The sequence below is a fragment of the Oreochromis aureus genome, linkage group 2 (genome assembly GCF_013358895.1).
Source record: "Oreochromis aureus strain Israel breed Guangdong linkage group 2, ZZ_aureus, whole genome shotgun sequence".
Taxonomy (NCBI): Eukaryota; Metazoa; Chordata; class Actinopteri; order Cichliformes; family Cichlidae; genus Oreochromis; species Oreochromis aureus.
The window spans coordinates 18,398,759-18,416,451 of NC_052943.1; the positions used below are offsets into that span (position 1 = coordinate 18,398,759).

Sequence of the window (17,693 nt, forward strand, 5' to 3'; positions counted from 1 at the left end):
AATGTCTGCTTGAGACGTGTTTCTCATCACCATTATCACTATTTTAGAACAAATTTATGCAAATATGCTGGTTAGCTTTATATACATATGCTTTGGTTATTCTAAATATGCCATGCACCATCTATAGAGTCAGACAGTACTCTTCAAGTAATAACCACATTGTAGTGGCATATAATAATGCTATAAATAAATATGGAGTATAACGGGAAAAGTGTTGGTCTCTTGGTGTTTAGATTCTTGTCCATTATGCAGTACCATTGCGTCGACATGTGACTGACCACTAAATTCCTTCTGCAGGGTGATAACGACCAGCTATAGATATGAAGAACTAGCTACAGTCAAAAGAAGAAGAAGAAATCTCGCAAAAGGTGTGAACTGCCCACAGAGAACCCCGCTCTTTGAAGTTCTTGCATGTTGTCTTGTGTGTTGATTAGGATTAGGAACAGATCGCAGTTTCAGTTATATCGACTGTTTGTTAAATTTATAAAAGATATCTTTCTTGGTTACTGGGGTACAAAGTTCTACCCCACCAATGGACATTTTACATGCACTAATTCACACAGCTACTAAAGGTCACCTAACTTTAAAACATGACTTTACTTCATATCTTGCACAGACAACCTATGGTATTGTTTTCCTGGGAAAAATTGAGGCAAGTTGATTTATTTATGTTTTTGTATTCTGCCCCTAAATATGAAAGCCATTTTTCGTAGAAGCCACCTTCTTGTGTTTAATGCAGTCCTAAAGAGTGACGCCATAACTGTCTTTATTTGAAGAGAGCATCATTATTTCCTGAGATGAAAGTAAAAGAGGTGAAAATGATATCATACTCATTACATGGGGAGAAAACAGTCTGTTATGGTGGTGGGCAATATAGAACCTCCTTTTCATGACAATTATTAATACCCTGTCCCATTAATTTGCAATATCATCCCCATCTCCAATGAAGGTTATCCCTCTGCTCAGTATGCATGCAACCTGGCCTCAAATTCTCAATTTCACATGCAAATGTGGAGCAACTGATTTAAATAATATTTGAATATGGATTGCACAGTGTGACTCCATATCACAAAGCTGTAAAAAAAAAAAAAGAAGGTGGAAAATGTAAATCGTCAACATGTAAGAGAAAGGTCATCGTGCGGACCTGTTAGATTTATTTTTTAAATAAAGGGCTTGCTGCTAAATTAAACTCATTTCACAAGGCCTGAGGATAAAATTAGAGGAGATTGGTGTGATTTACATCTCAAAGCCAAACAAACACAATACAGTTCATACAGCACAAAAGAAGCAGTTTCTGATATGATAGTGGATTTATCTAGTATATGATCAACAACAGCAGTTGCTTTTATACGCCAAGATGAGGAAAAATGGATGATTTACCAACTTGTAAACTAGTTCACGACGATATAGCTGAGTCTGCTATAATGCTGCGTTCTGTTTGCCTTAGAGTCAGAGCTCAGAGATGAGTAAACTTCTGAATGGTGTGTACTAGTAGTGATTCTACAAAACCAAGGAAAAGTAAACGGCTATTCTGACTTTCCAAGTTGGAAGTCCAACTTCAGGGTGGAATCCAGTTGAAAATTCCAACTCTCACTTCAGACTTCAGCTGTAAAGCATCATCAAGTCACTGGTGCACAATTTTGCAGAATGTAAAGAAAATGTTTGGCAACAACCATCTGGAAGGTGACAGATGAAGATAAGCACGATGTTGGTAGACCTAAATGTAACACATACAGTGAATGCTGCAAAATAGGCAGCAAATGTCTATGTACTGCTATGTCTTCGTTCCTCTCAGGTGTATAAAAAAGGAGTGATGGTGGAATCTTCACACAGTGGCATGTGCTAACTAAAAGGGACACAGAGGAATCTATTCCCCTGGGCCTAGTAAGACTCCAATGAGTAGCACTGTCATGCTTGCCTATGCTTTTATATTATATATTGATGAAAACCCACGATAAAAAAAAAATACTCAATTTAGAATCCTGAATCAATTCTCACCCCCACAATTACACAGGAGTTGGCAAAAGCTGCCCAGATTCTTATGACAGCATTTCATCCACAGACACGTTTTCTCAAACAGTGGTCAATACAGGCAGAGCATGCAGTGAAGCATGGAGATCAAAACAGAGGCACTTTACCGCAATGACCACCTAGTCAGTAAATTATGTGTTGCTTTTCTGGGTAAATAGCATGCCTGTTATAATGTGTACTTTTCCTCCGTGTCCTGGTGTGATTCCTGTGTGTGAAACAACAAGAATGAGACTAGAAATGGCTCAATAGATAAAGGCTATAAATGTTCTGCTGGCTATATATGATAAGTCCGAAACTTGAAAAAGCACCCACATACACTAACAGCAACATATATGTGACAGATTGGGAGTAATTTCTCTATTTCCATCAGAAAGAAAATTTACAATTAAAAGTGTAGTTTGAAATTAATTTTCCCATTTATTTAAAGCACAAATGATTTTTGAGCAAACTTTTTGAACATCTGAAGTTCTTTCAACAAGTAGCTTGTTAGTTGCTTCCTGACATTAAGAAAAAATCTGTGGAATTGGGTATAAAATTTGCCTGATATTAATTAATCACTGATTGTCCTTGTGTAAAATTATTAGCACTCTGCTATTTTGTTTGACATTATCCTGTTTTTCAAAGTCGTTTGTGGCATTCGGCTATAAAAACACTGTTTTCTGTGTTAGATTATTATAAGTTGACTTCTGAATCCCACTGAAAAATACTTTTTTCCACACTGTATTTAGAAGTGAAGTGTTCAACAGTCTGGGCATCAAAAATAAAATTTTATATTCCAGTTTTTGAACTAAAAGCAAATGACTGGGTAAATAAAAAGTAAATGTATTGATGCTAAAATGACTATTGAACAATAGTGTCATACCTATTTGGCAAGCTTAGCCTATTAAATATAGATCTTACCACTGAAGCATCACACAAGCACATAACATAAATCCTTAACTGGGTGGGCATATTGTACTGTGGATTATGCTCTTTCAGTCAGTTAATATCACAAATCCTTGCACTTGTTATTGTAATGTTGCAACAGGGCCTTATCAGGAGAGTGCAGGGATCACCTCAGAGAAAACTCAATTTCCGGCTCATTTGTACAACAATCGTCATCATCTTTCTTATCAGAATAGCCTGACAGACATGCTATCACAATTCTCTAGATGAAAAACAACTTCAAAGTTCCCCAATGTTTAGTAAAAAGTCCTGTCAATGACTTCTTAGTTCTGTTGGTTAAACCTTGTTATGACAGGTCAAATGCATCGTGTCATATGCTTTTGTCGTTGCACAATGCAAACCATATAAATCAAGCTTTGTGATAATATTCTGAGTCAATGCAAATGTCGAGCATTGTAATGACTTCATGAAACTGCTACATGGAGACAGAAATTTCTGAGGAGTACAGCATATTGTAACATTTATCTGAGTGATACTGGAGCATTTCCGACATACTTTAAGTTCCACATGCAATTAGTATATGGTCAACTGTAGGGCTATTTTGCAAACAAACACTGCCTCACCTCTAAAAATGATGTTGTGGGACATAAATACTATGAAGGCCTGCAGTCCTTAACATATATATAAAAATATATATAAAGAATATGTCATTATAACAATAATTGTGCAATATTATCTGCTCAGATATTAAATTATTGTAATTATGTTACAATTATTTTAATCTTAAGGAATGAATGGTTCTTGCTGTGTTAGTATAGAAAAATCTAGTTTTTTTAAATGGAGCTTCCTTGTTCACCTCAGCTATTGGAACACTCCCAGCATTGAAAATGGTCTACTGCGACAGCCTGAATTTCTAGACTGGCAAAAAGCATTATTCTCATTCCTGGTCTCATTGTCAGCTCTCATTGAATTCTCCTGTCACAGACTGAAGCCTGATGCTAAGCAGGGCTGCTGGCCTCCCTGCATGTGTCTATCTCTGTCTACATTCATACTCACTGGCCAAAGTGGTGATGTAAGAAATCAGAGGTGGAGGGAAAGGGAGATGGGCAGAAAAAATAAAAAGAACAAAAAAAAATGAAGAAAGAGAATAGTTGTTTTGCTCTTACAATGAACTACTCATCCACCATGAAGTGAGCGCAGAAAAAAGAAAACTCTCTAGAGCTCATCACTCATCCTGTGCTGGTGGAGCTAGACAGGTCTGTTTCCTGTTCCTAATATTCCTCATGACAGACTGTCCATTTACACTGCTGGCCTCGCTGATCCTCCTCTATTACGTTCAGGTCCAGGGAAGGGTATACTTTCAGCAACAAGTAAGAAAATTGTTTCCATTTCTAGTCACGGTGGCAATGTTAAGATGAGTACTGGTCAAGTGTACTTGATATTGGTATCGGTGTGTATCACATGTTTAAATCAACAATGTGCATGTAGTATTTACAATGCAGCAAACTATCTATCTTTTTTTTTACAAGTATCATAGCATAAAGTTGATGGCTAAGGTTGCAAATAATGAAAGCATTCTTGCTATGGTCTTTAAAAAATACACTTATGTCTAGTTTAATGCAACTTTCAGGACTTCCAAGGCTGTAATTATTTGTATAGCACTAAAGAATATTTATTCAATAATAAAATGACCTCTTTTCAAATAGTTCTTAAACAACATTTCTTCAATTCGTACTTCAAAATGAAAAAAGGTTGTCAATTAGCTAATGTGTGTTTTGGTTCTAAATAGGAATAGGTTTTCAGCATTTAAGTGTGATGGAAGATTTACTAAAAAGCAAACGAAAAATGTGACTCAAGTCAGTCATCTTGGTGTGCACAATGTTTCTACCAGCTCTGCGTGTCAGGAGTAGGCCACTTCCTCTCCTCAGTGAGCTGAAATCTTCAGTGTTTCTTTAGATGTTCAAAGGGGTTTAAAACCACCCTTTGGTTAGGATTTATAAGTACAAAGACAAAGCCAGTCTACTGTTGTCTCAGGTGTGCACTCTAGGTCAATGTACCACTGGTAGGTGAATCTCCATCAAGGACCGAGGTTATGTTCCTTAGAGATCAGGTGCTTCTACCTTCAAAGTTTCCAAAGTCATGACCAGCTTCTAGCCGGAGGCATCCCAAAGGAATTCAGCTCTTGTGGACAGTTTACCAAAGCTTGTTAATTAAAATGATATTCTTTGTAAAACAACTGTATAAATCACATTAATTACATGTTAAAATAGATATTAAAAAGTTTCTTTAGATTCAACAATTTGACACTTTCTAAATTACAACAGCGTCGAAATGCTCCACTTCTATGAGCCCCATACTACACCCTATTAACTCCCATGATTAAAAGGCAAATGGAAATCCCATTGAGAATAATAATATGCACCTAAGTCAGATTGTCATTCAATTACTTTTAAGCAAGAATGAAAAGTGTGCCTACAAATCTACAAAGGAAGACTTAACTGTCTGTGAAATAGATTACTGTTGTTGTTTTTCACTGCTTGGGGTGGCTGAACACTCATCCAACCTAGTATTACCTGGAGACCTTTAGTAGTTTCTAACATTTTCAGAGGTTATGTACTTATTAGCATGTGAATCTGCCATGCCCATAATAATACTGATAACAATCTCATACAACACTGAGGTGGTGTAGCAATAATAAACACAAATCTGCATCTTTATAGTCTATTATATATTAAATAAAGAACAAAAAGTGCCTAAAATACAAGTGAAAATTTGCCAAATGACCCATTTCATTTTAGTTCCATTTGATGAATATTATTAGAATATAATTAGAATGTGCTAATCAAATTAATGTTGCCCTGAAATCCTATCTGAGTGCGAGTATAACACTGTCTTTCCTTATCCAATGCAAATGCACCACACAAAATAGAAAAAAAGTAGAACTGATGACAAAACTGGGGAATGCCTCTTTGGTGCTGAACAAGGTACCCACAAGGGAGAAGGACCTGATAACAAATGAAGCTCTAAAACCAGGTAAATAGGTCTATGTTTCCTACACAGGAGTACTATCACTTTAACACTGCATGGGTTACTTCATCGTTTAAAAGAGCAAGTGATCTATCTATCTCTCTATCTATCTATCTATCTATCTATCTATCTATCTATCTATCTATCTGTCTGTCTGTCTGTCTGTCTGTCTGTCTATTGGCACGAGTCCAGTTGGGTTTCTAATAACGACAAGCAAGTCTCTTGGCCAAAAAGAGAAATAAATAAGCTTTTTTGTCTATTGCAGCAGTACTTATTTGATTTGAATAATGTCTATTCTTCACATTCCTCAAGTTTCTGCAGCTGACTTCAGTAAGATACCCTCCCATTCCTGGACTGGCAAGGGGGGAATATCTTCTCAACCCAATGATTCTATGCAACTGCACAAAAACTAAAAGACAAATGATCCTTTCTGTGTCCCACCATATCGAGAAAGGCATTTTGTCTACGTAATACAGAGCCAAGTACTGCTCTGAGTTTAAATGGGAAATGGGCACTGCTTTATTATGCTGCAGTGCCTTGAAATGAATGTGGATAATAGATATATTCACAGCGGTATTAATATCCTCAGAGTTCATCTTTTTTTTTTCTCCCCTCATTCTCCATTTTCCCTCTCACAGGCTCCAAAGTACTTTGCCCTTGGCTATGCCTTATACTAAATAGATTTATGAGAACATTTGTGTCATATTTCCTCTTTTCCCGGATTGTCAAGACAGATTGTCAGTGCACCACTGATTGAGTGGAATCACCACACAGACTTAGTTCCCATTGTCAGGCCCCACATATTCATCTCTGGGGGAATTTAACAAGGCAAATTGGCCAATGACACTTCTCTCCAGCCATTGCCACTCCTGTTAAGACGGGGTCAGGGGTATGAAAATAATAGACTCTATCGCTACATTTCAAATGATTAGAGTTTCAACACTCAATAATATATTTATAAATGAAAGGATATACAGTTTATACACAGAACGCCTATCTAGCCTCAGTATTGCCTACAGTCTAGGGCTGTGCATCATCCTAGAAGAAGATTTGCCTAGAACGCTCCTTTATGTTGAAGAACAAGCCAGGATTCCACTGTGTGTGCTGGGCAGCTGAATTATTCATACAGCTGCTGAAATTTTGAGCATTTACATTGTTTGAGTAAAAAACCTTGCAGCCACAACTTACACTTTCCACAGCTCATGCAGCTAACTACAGTAAGATTATTATCAAAGGGGCAACCTAAAACAAACTATTAATCAAATGCACACAAATATAACTGTTAAATGAAGGTAAATGTAGTGTAGTTACAGTAAAGGTTTACCAAAATCAGTAGCCAAGTCACTTTATTTGATGTTTTTTGTAATGCACATTAATGGTTTGCCTATCGTGTTCCACAGTCTACTGCAATACTGCCACAGTTCACATTAATTACTTAGTTTGAGCATTCAATTAATCAGTCCGTATGATGGCGTGCTGAATTATTAATACTACCAAACGTTGTGCAAAAATCGCAGCATCATTAGTTTGCCATCCTATTTGACTAGAATAATATTGAAAGAATAGTCTGAAAATAAAATCATACAAATCTATTTGAATTAGTCTCACTCTTGTGTACTGTACATTGTTTGTGTCAGTCTGTGCAAATCTAAACAAACAAGTTAATTATAGTCATGTTATAACAGATTATGAATCAACAATATGAAGTCCTTTGGACATGTAATTTCTCAAAAAGTAGAACTTTCTTGGCCGTTTTCACCAAGAATGCACAAATGAATCACAGTGGCTTTATCAATATACTGCCAAAGGCTGGTGCTTTGTCCTGTACTAAAATCTTATTAGTCAAAATACATTTAAAATGTTGGATTCTGAAAGATTTATCAAAAATAATTATGGTGACCAAGGAGGAGCTGAGGTGATTAAAGAAAATGTAGTATTGCACTATTAAATGTTGTGCACGCCATTACGATTGTGCTTATATTATGGTTGTTTTAAGCGCTTCCTGATAAGTAACATTCATGTACACATCCATAACCAAGGACCTACAGTATATTATTCTGGTAACAAAACATATTCATTGAGTACCTATGGCAAAACAGGTGTGAAATATATTTGCTAACTGCTACCAAACTGCTGCTTTCCATATAGTGGAACTATTTCTACAATTTAGTAAATCATCTGTATAGTTCACCTTCTTCTGTGAATTACTAAAAGAATTACTGAAGACCAGTAAAGAATATAATGTATTGTGCAGTACAAGTGAAAAAATACTATGTGGTGAGACTCATTTAAATGAAAAATATGTAACAGTATTTCCTTGCGTTATTCCCACTAACAGGGTCTGCATATATGAAAGTAATGAACTGAACAGTTAATTTCACACAAAGTGCAGAAGGTATATACAAAGTGTTTCGTGCATATTTACATCTGAGAGTATGTAAGGGCTCTCTGGGAACCATATTATCTGTGCACAAAAACACTTCAGTATAACTCTGATTGCATGTTTTAGGCTGTTGTCATGCTGCAGAATGAATTTGTGCCTGGCCGGATGTGTCCTTGATGGTACTGTGTGATGGATAAGAATTTGCCTGTGAGCTTAGGATTTACAAGACCACTAAAAGTTCTATCGCGCAAAGAATCTCACAGTTGCCTGCAGACATGCTTTATTTTGGAGCCCTCAAGTCCTTCAGCAGACAAACTGCCAAATATTTTACATTTTGGCTCATCATTCCAGAACATGTTTTGGGAGGGCATTTTTTCTGTATCGTAGTTCTTGTGTTTTCAAAAATAGGTGCAACAGTAACTGAGGAATTGCTCTTCTGGCCACAAATCTTCCATAAAGGGTCCTTTTGAGCAGACTTCTCTGAACTGTAGGCAAGTATACCGGGGTCTCACTGATTTCTGCCAATTCTGAGCTGATGGAGCTGCTGGATCTCTTCCATTTTCGAAGGGAAGTCAGCTTGACTTTTGTCTGCTGCACTCAAGTTTCAGTGGCAAACCACTGTGTTTCCAGTCCATACCCTTGCCTGTTTTTTGTGCCTCTGCAGAGCAGCTTAGATAGCCCATTTGGAAACACTTGTTTGCTACAAGACATCTGCCAGAAAGAGACTTTGCTGGTGACCACCATGTGGCTTGTGTTATGCTCACTCTTGACATGGTCTAAAGGTGTCACTTTCCACCATGACAATCTCATATTTGAGTATAACCCATTTACAAATTGCATCGTTCATTAGCACTTGCCTGCTGTAATTGCTTAATTATCTCCTTTGACGTCCGCAGCCCGTCTTGTCTCTCTCTGTGTTTCTCGCTCTCTGTGTTTAGTCATTCTGAGTGTGCTTGTCACTTCCTGTTTTATTTTGACAGACCCTCGTCTCATGTGCATCGTGTTCAGTTTGCCGTCCCTCTCGTTACTGATTTATTCCTCCCGTTGTCCCAGCTGCCTCCACTTCCCTGATTACCCTATTGTGTATATATTGTCCCAGTCTCCCCTTGCCTTTGGCGAGATCGTCAGTTCTACCTCCATCTTTCTCGTCCATGTTCTTTGCATTTAGTTTTGGCCAGTTTATTGTTAGTGAAAGTCTGGGTCTCATTTTGCCTTTTTTTATTTCGTTTGATTTTGTACAGCCTTGCTAAACGCCTTGCTTTCATTAAGTTTATTCTCCTAGCATCTGCATTTGGGTCCTCATTAAAACATGTGACACATTGTTTAAGGAGAACTGCTACTGCACATACCTAATGAAAAATACAGTTATTTTTAAGACAAACTGATCATTCTGCTACCATTTTGTTGTGAAGTATCCTTTTGCTGAACAGAGAACAGTTAATTTTGAAATTACAGAAGCAAATAATTTCGCCAGCGCCATAGTTTTTTTTGTTAGTGTTAATGTTGAAGGATGTTTGATTAAGCCTGATTGTCATTTGGATAGCATAATTAAGTAAAATGTAAAGTGTGGTACTTATTTTACTAAAAGTTCACGTTTCATAGTAACATTTCTTTAAAACTAAATGTCCACAGTGAACTGCTTAAGGGTGGAAAAAGGAGGAGCCTTTCCCCCATTGAGATTTGGAACATTTGCAACTTGCTGCCCCTGCCTCCTTAAATAATCGTGGATTTTAATTAAAATTGACCTTTACAGAGGTAAGCTTTGAAAATAGCTGAATCCTATGAGGAATAAAGGGTCTCCGTTGAGAACATTCACATATGCTGGACTTAGTTATTGTTACCCTCTAATCTCCATTATGGCACACACATTCCTCCTAACAAGACAGCCTATAAGGTATAAAAACATAGAACTGCCTTTTTGGGTAACCCAAGCTTTTAAAAACAAACAGACTGGACTACGACTGGCAGCGAAACTAATCGAATAAGCTGCACAGTCTGACACGATAACTCAGTGGTGTTGCGGTACTTTTTAAGAAACCCTGTAGACTAGAGAACACTAAAGTAGCTAATCAAGGAAACAAAAATAAACTATGATTTCCTACTGAAATTAGACAGGGTTGATTGCCTTTACGAATGAGGCTTATTAACTGTACTTTTAAACCGGTGTATTCATTATATGTTCATGTCACACATCACTCCCTACGTCACTTTAAATCAGCCGCTCTCTGAAAGCCTCTAACAATTTACAATCAGAAAGCTTGTACACCTGAGATTTACTGTAAGAAATAATAAATAGATATATATTTAGGAGAGGATGAAGGTCATCTGTGCAACTGCGTGTTCCATATTACTCTATATGAAATTACTTTATTTGTTTGGTCTGTTGTTTTAGGGTAAATGCTAATTATATTGTATATACTTAATATGACAATTCTAACAAAGCCAAAAGGTTTCCAAAGAAACAATAACATTATTTTTTCCATGGATGTTTATATCAATAAATCATTAAACAGTAAGCGGTTCAAGTAATGTAACATGAAAAAGAGCTTTCAATAAATGTGAAAGTAGTTCTGATTTTATATTAAACAGTTAGATTGTACAATGTGCAGTAAGATGAATAAACCATTTTAATACATTTTCTATAGTCAGTTTGCCTAAAAGGAGGCCAAAACCTTGTAAAAGATCAGGAAATAGCGTCAAGCAATTAACCTTCAGGGACCTAATATGTCCCTGAGGAACATTATCAACTGTGCTCTTGTTACCATAACTGTTTAACCATTTGTGAACTTCATCTGAAAGTTAAAATCAAACTAGTGGGTGTAAAAACCGTTAATGTCATCCAAGCCAAAAGTGCAGGTACTGTCAGCTTTAGAGCTTTTTTACTGATTAAAAGAAGAGATGTTTCAGTTTTTGTGGTTTCTGAGCTTGTTATAAATACTATAACATATATCAAATAATACACATGTACAAATAAAAAAATAAAGACAACATTTTAACTAAGATGACCTGTAGTTACATTAGCATATTTTGTGTAAAAATGTGAACGGGAGACCTCCTGCTTGAAAATCCAGTGTAATGTACTATACGGGATGATTGATGAATGGACAGTATGTGGTGTAAGTGAGATACAGAGTAAACCGCTTTTTGCATTCCTACTTCTTAAACAGATCCTGAGGTTGTTTTTTTTTTCCAAGAGGCATTTATTTACTGGTCTCACACAACTAATTGGTTTCTCCTTGAATAATTCATTTCCATGAAATGACAAAGTTGATACAATTCAAAATGTGTGCACATGGACATCTTAATATATGCAGCGGTTGAAGACTATTCAGCCCACTTACACAATGGCTGGCAGTCCCAGTCAAGTACATAATTAGTTGAATTAGATTAAATAACCAATTACGAGACTAACAAAGTAAATAAGCCTGCAGGGATTCCACCAATTGCTTGAGAATAGAATTAAAGTGGAATTAGTTTATTGACAGGCTGAATGACAGTGTGGTCAGACAAACAACTCTATTCCTGTCACAGAGACAGAGTACCGGCTGTCGTCCAAGGATGAAATGTATAAGTGTCCATACAGTACTTTAATTATACTACTTTAATTACATCATTTTAACTCAGTATGAGCTACCATAATGCTTACAAGAGTAAGAGACTATAAGAACACACACCACAGGGGATATTTTTAAACTGGTTAAACTATAAAATACATTGATATCTAGATGGTTGCAAATTCCACTCCACTTTAAGATGTGCTGTGGTAATAGCACAGTGAAGATGTCTATAGTGGTTTTAGCAAACTGGTCTGTGACTGGGAAAGTCTTGAGACATACTGTACAGGCAGACAGACGTACCTTTGCTAGCGTTTTCCACATGCTCTAGTTCATCTGGAAACCTCAAAATTTCGGAGTAGCTCTCTTCGCACTTCTCAGCCAGGAAATGAAGAAGTGTTGTATTCTGACTGACAGATTTAGTGTCTCGGAGCTGAAAAAGATGGAAAAAAAATTCACAGATGTTTAGACTCATTTACTTGATGAAAACAATGTCCCTTCATTTTCTCAATGAAGGTAAATGTTGTCAAAGGTTTTTTTTTCAATCCTCAATACGAGGCGCTCTTTTCACTTAAAATCAGTGACTGTTATAAGTTTGTTTTTAAGCATGGTCTTTTCCCTCATTCAGGTCTGGAACATCTGCGGCTTGATATGCCTGCTTCCTTAAATAATCATGTGAATTTTAATTAAAATTGAGTCGATGTAGGCAAGCTTTGAAAAGAGGAAAGTGTTTTTCATCACAACATTTTGGCAAAAACAAAGACTTCCCCAATCCTTATTTATATCAAGAAGACTATGATAGGAATGGCCCTTTTACTTAAAAGCAGTTTTTATGTGTTCCTGTTAATATACACAAAGCATTGGCTGTCATTTTGGACCGACTGCATGGTAATAATAATGCAACTAGTAATATGTGCTTTAGAGAAAGAGAGTGGAAGTCTGGCTAAATTAGAAATTTGCTAAAACAATAGATTTCGTTGGATCAATGTATTGTATCTCTACATTATATTTTATTGTCCATAGCCACACTGACAATGTTAAACATAATTGTTTACTCAGAAACACAAGAGGGATTTCTCTGGGGGCTGTTGCTGTACATTCAACAGAATTAGTTCCTAACAAGCCAAAAGTAAAGCCCAAATTCTGGAGAACTCCAACTCACACTGATTACAATACATAGGGAGAAGGTAAAATAAATGAGACCCCCAAAAATGTGCAACCAATTACTGAAGACTAAACAAAAACAGATAAGGACACACATATGCATGTACAGTATATACGCAAATAATAACCCCACTCCCCTGAGAATAAATCGTGGGAGCAGGAAAGTTTGAACGAAAGTAATGTACTGTATTGCCAAGTGTGTGTGAGTCTGTTCATAAGCTGAAGCTTGGATTCTTCACATCAGTGCATAGAGAACTTGTTCCATATTCATTGCCCACTGTGATTGCTATGCTGTTTGAATGGCATGCTGGGAAAGCTAATTAGCACAGCCCACCTCAGTGTACTCATACCGATAATATCCATCCTGTAAACAGCCTGCAGTTGGACATGCCCACACATGTACGCATGGAAACACGTGTGCTCATGCACGCACATTTAGGGAAAAGAACAGGCAAAGAGACGCTGTCACACATCAGCTCAAAAACACACACACACACACACACACACACACACACACACACACACACACACACACACACACACTGTTGTCATTAGAAGAGGATCAATCATCGTTTCGCTAATCACAACTGAATTTCATGGAATTTTAATTGGTTTATTGTCATATTGCCAAACTGTTATTACTGCGCAGAGAAGAGAAACTTCTAAGATTAGTAATGTGTAATATGAGACATTTAAAATGTAATAATAATAATACTAAAAAATAATCCCTATCTGGGGTAATCACAGACCTATAAAATTGCACTGTATTGTTTTTCTTTATTGTATCAGTTTCAACAAGGCTGAGCAACATATTTTGTTTATTCTATTTCAGATATCAGACATTATCACCACTAAAAAGTAAGATGATCTTCCATCTGGTATTGTTTGATAACTGATCAACGCTGACTGTAGCTTGTAATAGATGTCATTTTTAAAAATAATAATAATAATTTAGAAGAAGGTTTCATTTGGAGTTTGGTCAAACGCAGCCAGGAGGTAAACCATGCTGAAATATGAATGTGTGCCTCACTGTTTATATTTGTGATTATAACACGTCTCTAACACAATGATAACATACAAATCCCTTCTGGTGGTAACACTTGTGACTCTGCAACATTACAACTGGTGAATACATAAATGTCTATCAGCATGTTCGGTTTGCTTTTTAGGCTGGTGAGTACTGCGGTTTCTCAGCCTTCTACGTCTGTGAATTCGGCTTTTTGTTCATTCGACGTAACAGAGTCAGTAATGGAAACAAAGAGTACATCTTCAGTTATTCTTTATTATTCTGTTTATTCAATTATCCACCCACACACATCTAGATCAAAAATATGTGACTCAATAAAACAGCAGTCTAAGTTTATATTTTTGACGGCAAATTATATATGAGTCACAAGTCACCGCCTCAATATCTCTGCAACAGGTTGTTCTATCATTCTATCATTCACTTATCGATCTAAAGTATTTGGACACTTTAACTGTTTTATCACACATCTCCTTGTTTTGCTTTTCCCACAGGGAAGACGTTGTCACAGAGACAGAATACTGCCTGTCATCTGAAGACCATGCAAAGCATCTCTCATTATCCGCCACTTTATTTTCATAATTTCATATTTATTATGCACAAATAACACTCATATGCATCTTTTCAAAATAAGAGTATTGAGTGTTTGACTGAGCCCATAATTTTCTAGCAGTAGTAAACGTGTAGAGGATATAAATGTTGTCTTTAAAAATATTTTAGGGTTTAAATTATTTAACAGAAGACAAACAGCGTTCAGATTATTTTCATTTTTCTCAGATGGGTTTGTTCTTTCTTGTCTGGCATCTAAATATTTCTTCCTGTGCACACTGTTGCTTCTTTTGCAGCACTACTACAGAGTTGTGTGGTATCAATTTTGTTTCTGTGTTTTTAATGCCATTAACCTGCTAGCATGTTTGGTACTTTGCCATGGCTTTCATCTTTCTCTTTTACTTATATCTGACCCTCTCATATGTGAAGCACTTTGGTATACCACTGGTTTTTAAATGTGCTCTATTAATAAAGTTTGTTGTTGTTGTCTGTAAAGTTTTAAATTGATAGTTCTGTATATTTTTTAGATGTATGCATCTAAAGATATTTGCAGCTCCTGATGCACTTCAGGAGAAGTGAGCCCACTCAAAGCACTTTCTACTAAAAGTCTCATTCATTCACACACACATATATATTCATGCAAGATTTTTATCCATGGCTAAGTCCTTTTTTCAACATTCACACACACTCACACTATGATGGATGCATGAGTGGCAGCATATCGGTATCTTGCATAGGGATACTCTGATGACCAATGGATCAGCCCACCAACCTTTTAGCTGTTAGACAACCCTCTCTACCACCTTAGCTACAACTTACACCCTATATTTATCTTGAACAAATCTAGTACACATTGGGATGATGTGCAGATTTGTTATTAAGGATAAGGGAATTATAAGGAAAGAGAGATGAGTCATCTCCATATTATACATACAGGAGCTGCTTAGCCTTGCAAACCCATGCCACGAGTCTCCTGGTGCACAGTTTTCATGCTGATGTTAATGCCGGAGGACGTTTGAACTCTGCAGTTATTGAGGAGCAGTGCACTGACTACTTTAACGCACTATGCGCCTCAGCCCTCCTGTGCAACTTTACGTAGTCTGACACTTCATGGCTGAGTGCTTGTGGTCCCTAAATGCTTCCACTTTGCAATAACACCACTCACACGTCATTATGGAATGATAGGAGGGAAGAAATTTCATAAATCGTCATGCTATTACAGTGCCACACTCAAATTCAGTGAACCTTTCAGAAGGACTCCTTTCTTCACAAACGTTTATAAAGGCAGAGCACGACTACGCGCTCGAGTTCATACACCTGTAACAATGGGGCTGATGAATCTGGAAGCATGATTAGCATTGTAAGGTGAATTTTCTCTGGCATAATAAGACTGAATCCCTGGAACAAGCAAATTCCTAGATAGTCCACTGTAGCTGCTTTACTGAAATGGGAAAAAAAATAAATAAATAAATTGTACTACTTCAATGATAATTGTAGAGTTCAAGTATACTGTATTTTAAAGAGAGTACGCTACAATAAAATAAGGAGTCGTTGGTAGTAGTAACACATCCTGCTGAGGGCCTCTGTAAGGGCAGAGGGACTTTGTATAAAGCCCAAGGTGCTGATGTTACTTTCACATTATTTTACATCAGGATTTTTAGTCAATGCAGCTTTGCGGTATCGTGCGTATCAGTACTAAAAGTGACTTTTACTGTCAGAGCTCCAAGCTGAGGAGGGTCTCCTAGGATATCTTAACTGTTACCTTAGATGCGTTTTTTTAAACTACCCAAATAAAATATTTTGTACAATACAGTAACTACTCAGAACTGAATGAAGTGTAAATACATGTCAATACTTTAGACAAATCTTTTCATTTGAAACAGATTGAAAAAAGCTTCATTACTGTGTTGCTGAAAGCAAATTCTGAACAGTTCTATCGTTCAGTCTTTCATAACAAAACCTGATTTGAGGTAACACAATTTGAAATCCTTCAGAAGTGCATATACATGAGAACTAAGAGTAGCAGGACATATCTCGTGCAAACAAGTTTCCACTTAAATATGTAGATCGGAAATAAATAAATGAGAACAAGAGAAAAACTGATAACAGAAAAAGTGGCAGTGGGAATATAGAACCCTCACATTAACAGAGGACTGTAGGCCCTTGATTGCTCAATTTAACTCCTGCAGATGGAGCGGCTCAAAAGACAAATATATTGCATGATTACTCATACAACTAAATATTACACTGGATCATAAGAAACAGAGAAAAAAAAGCAACAGCGGCATTTGAACATAAAAGTACACGCAGCTGCTGAGAAAGCTCTGCAAATGCACACTACACTAAAATGTAAGGTTGCCTCAACCCCAATATAAATGCTTGTGCTTTGGTGTTTAAAGACACTAGTAATTTTATAAAAAACAGTAATTCCTGTAGAAATACTGTAGTTTTTTACAAGGTCAGAACTCTCGGGTAGATGACTCCATTCTACCAAGTCAAGTGCCTGCTAGACATCCTGTTACGTCTAGCTTAAGTCAAACATAAATCATTACCAGGTGTTCTTTACTTGAAAGAATGAATATTCTTTAACTGATGCAGTATTGATACACGTATAACATACATTTAAAGATGCAAACATTCTATTCTATAGTCTTAATGACCATGCTTTGTCTAATTTTGCTTTTAAAGTATTTACTGTAATACAGGTATTCTTTGAGCAATATAATTACTAATCTTCTTGCAACCCTGGAGCAGAATTTCAGCTTGCTTAATATATGTGACCAGGATATCAGTGAGTACTCCACAGGATAGGTGATTCAACCAGGGGAGTCAAGAGGTGGAAGGTGAAGGTGGGTCAGCCTGTGCCTTTCCTCTTGCTGCTTATTCCCATCATCAACCTCCTCCATGATGAGCCCATTAGGTACCCTGGACCTGCCACCTAGGAGGCCATTTACTTGATTGACTAAAGTGAGAAAGCAGACTTTTTTTCCTTGTCCATCAATAATGGCCCAATCAGCCCCCTGAGGCGTTACCAGGCTCTACGCTGATATTCCACACTGATTTAGTCAGCTTGCAG

General features: G+C 36.8%; 1 protein-coding gene across 5 annotated transcripts in view; it reads right to left on the bottom strand.

The window, feature by feature from the left end:
* diaph2 (diaphanous-related formin 2) overlaps positions 1–17,693 on the bottom strand; it is a 346,148-nt gene that overhangs the window by 107,604 nt on the left and 220,851 nt on the right. For all 5 annotated transcript variants that reach the window (XM_039620259.1, XM_039620258.1, XM_039620260.1 and 2 more), the window contains one exon: positions 12,184–12,313. In XM_039620259.1, coding sequence (XP_039476193.1) covers positions 12,184–12,313 — 130 coding nt within the window. The remainder of the gene's footprint in view (positions 1–12,183; positions 12,314–17,693) is intronic.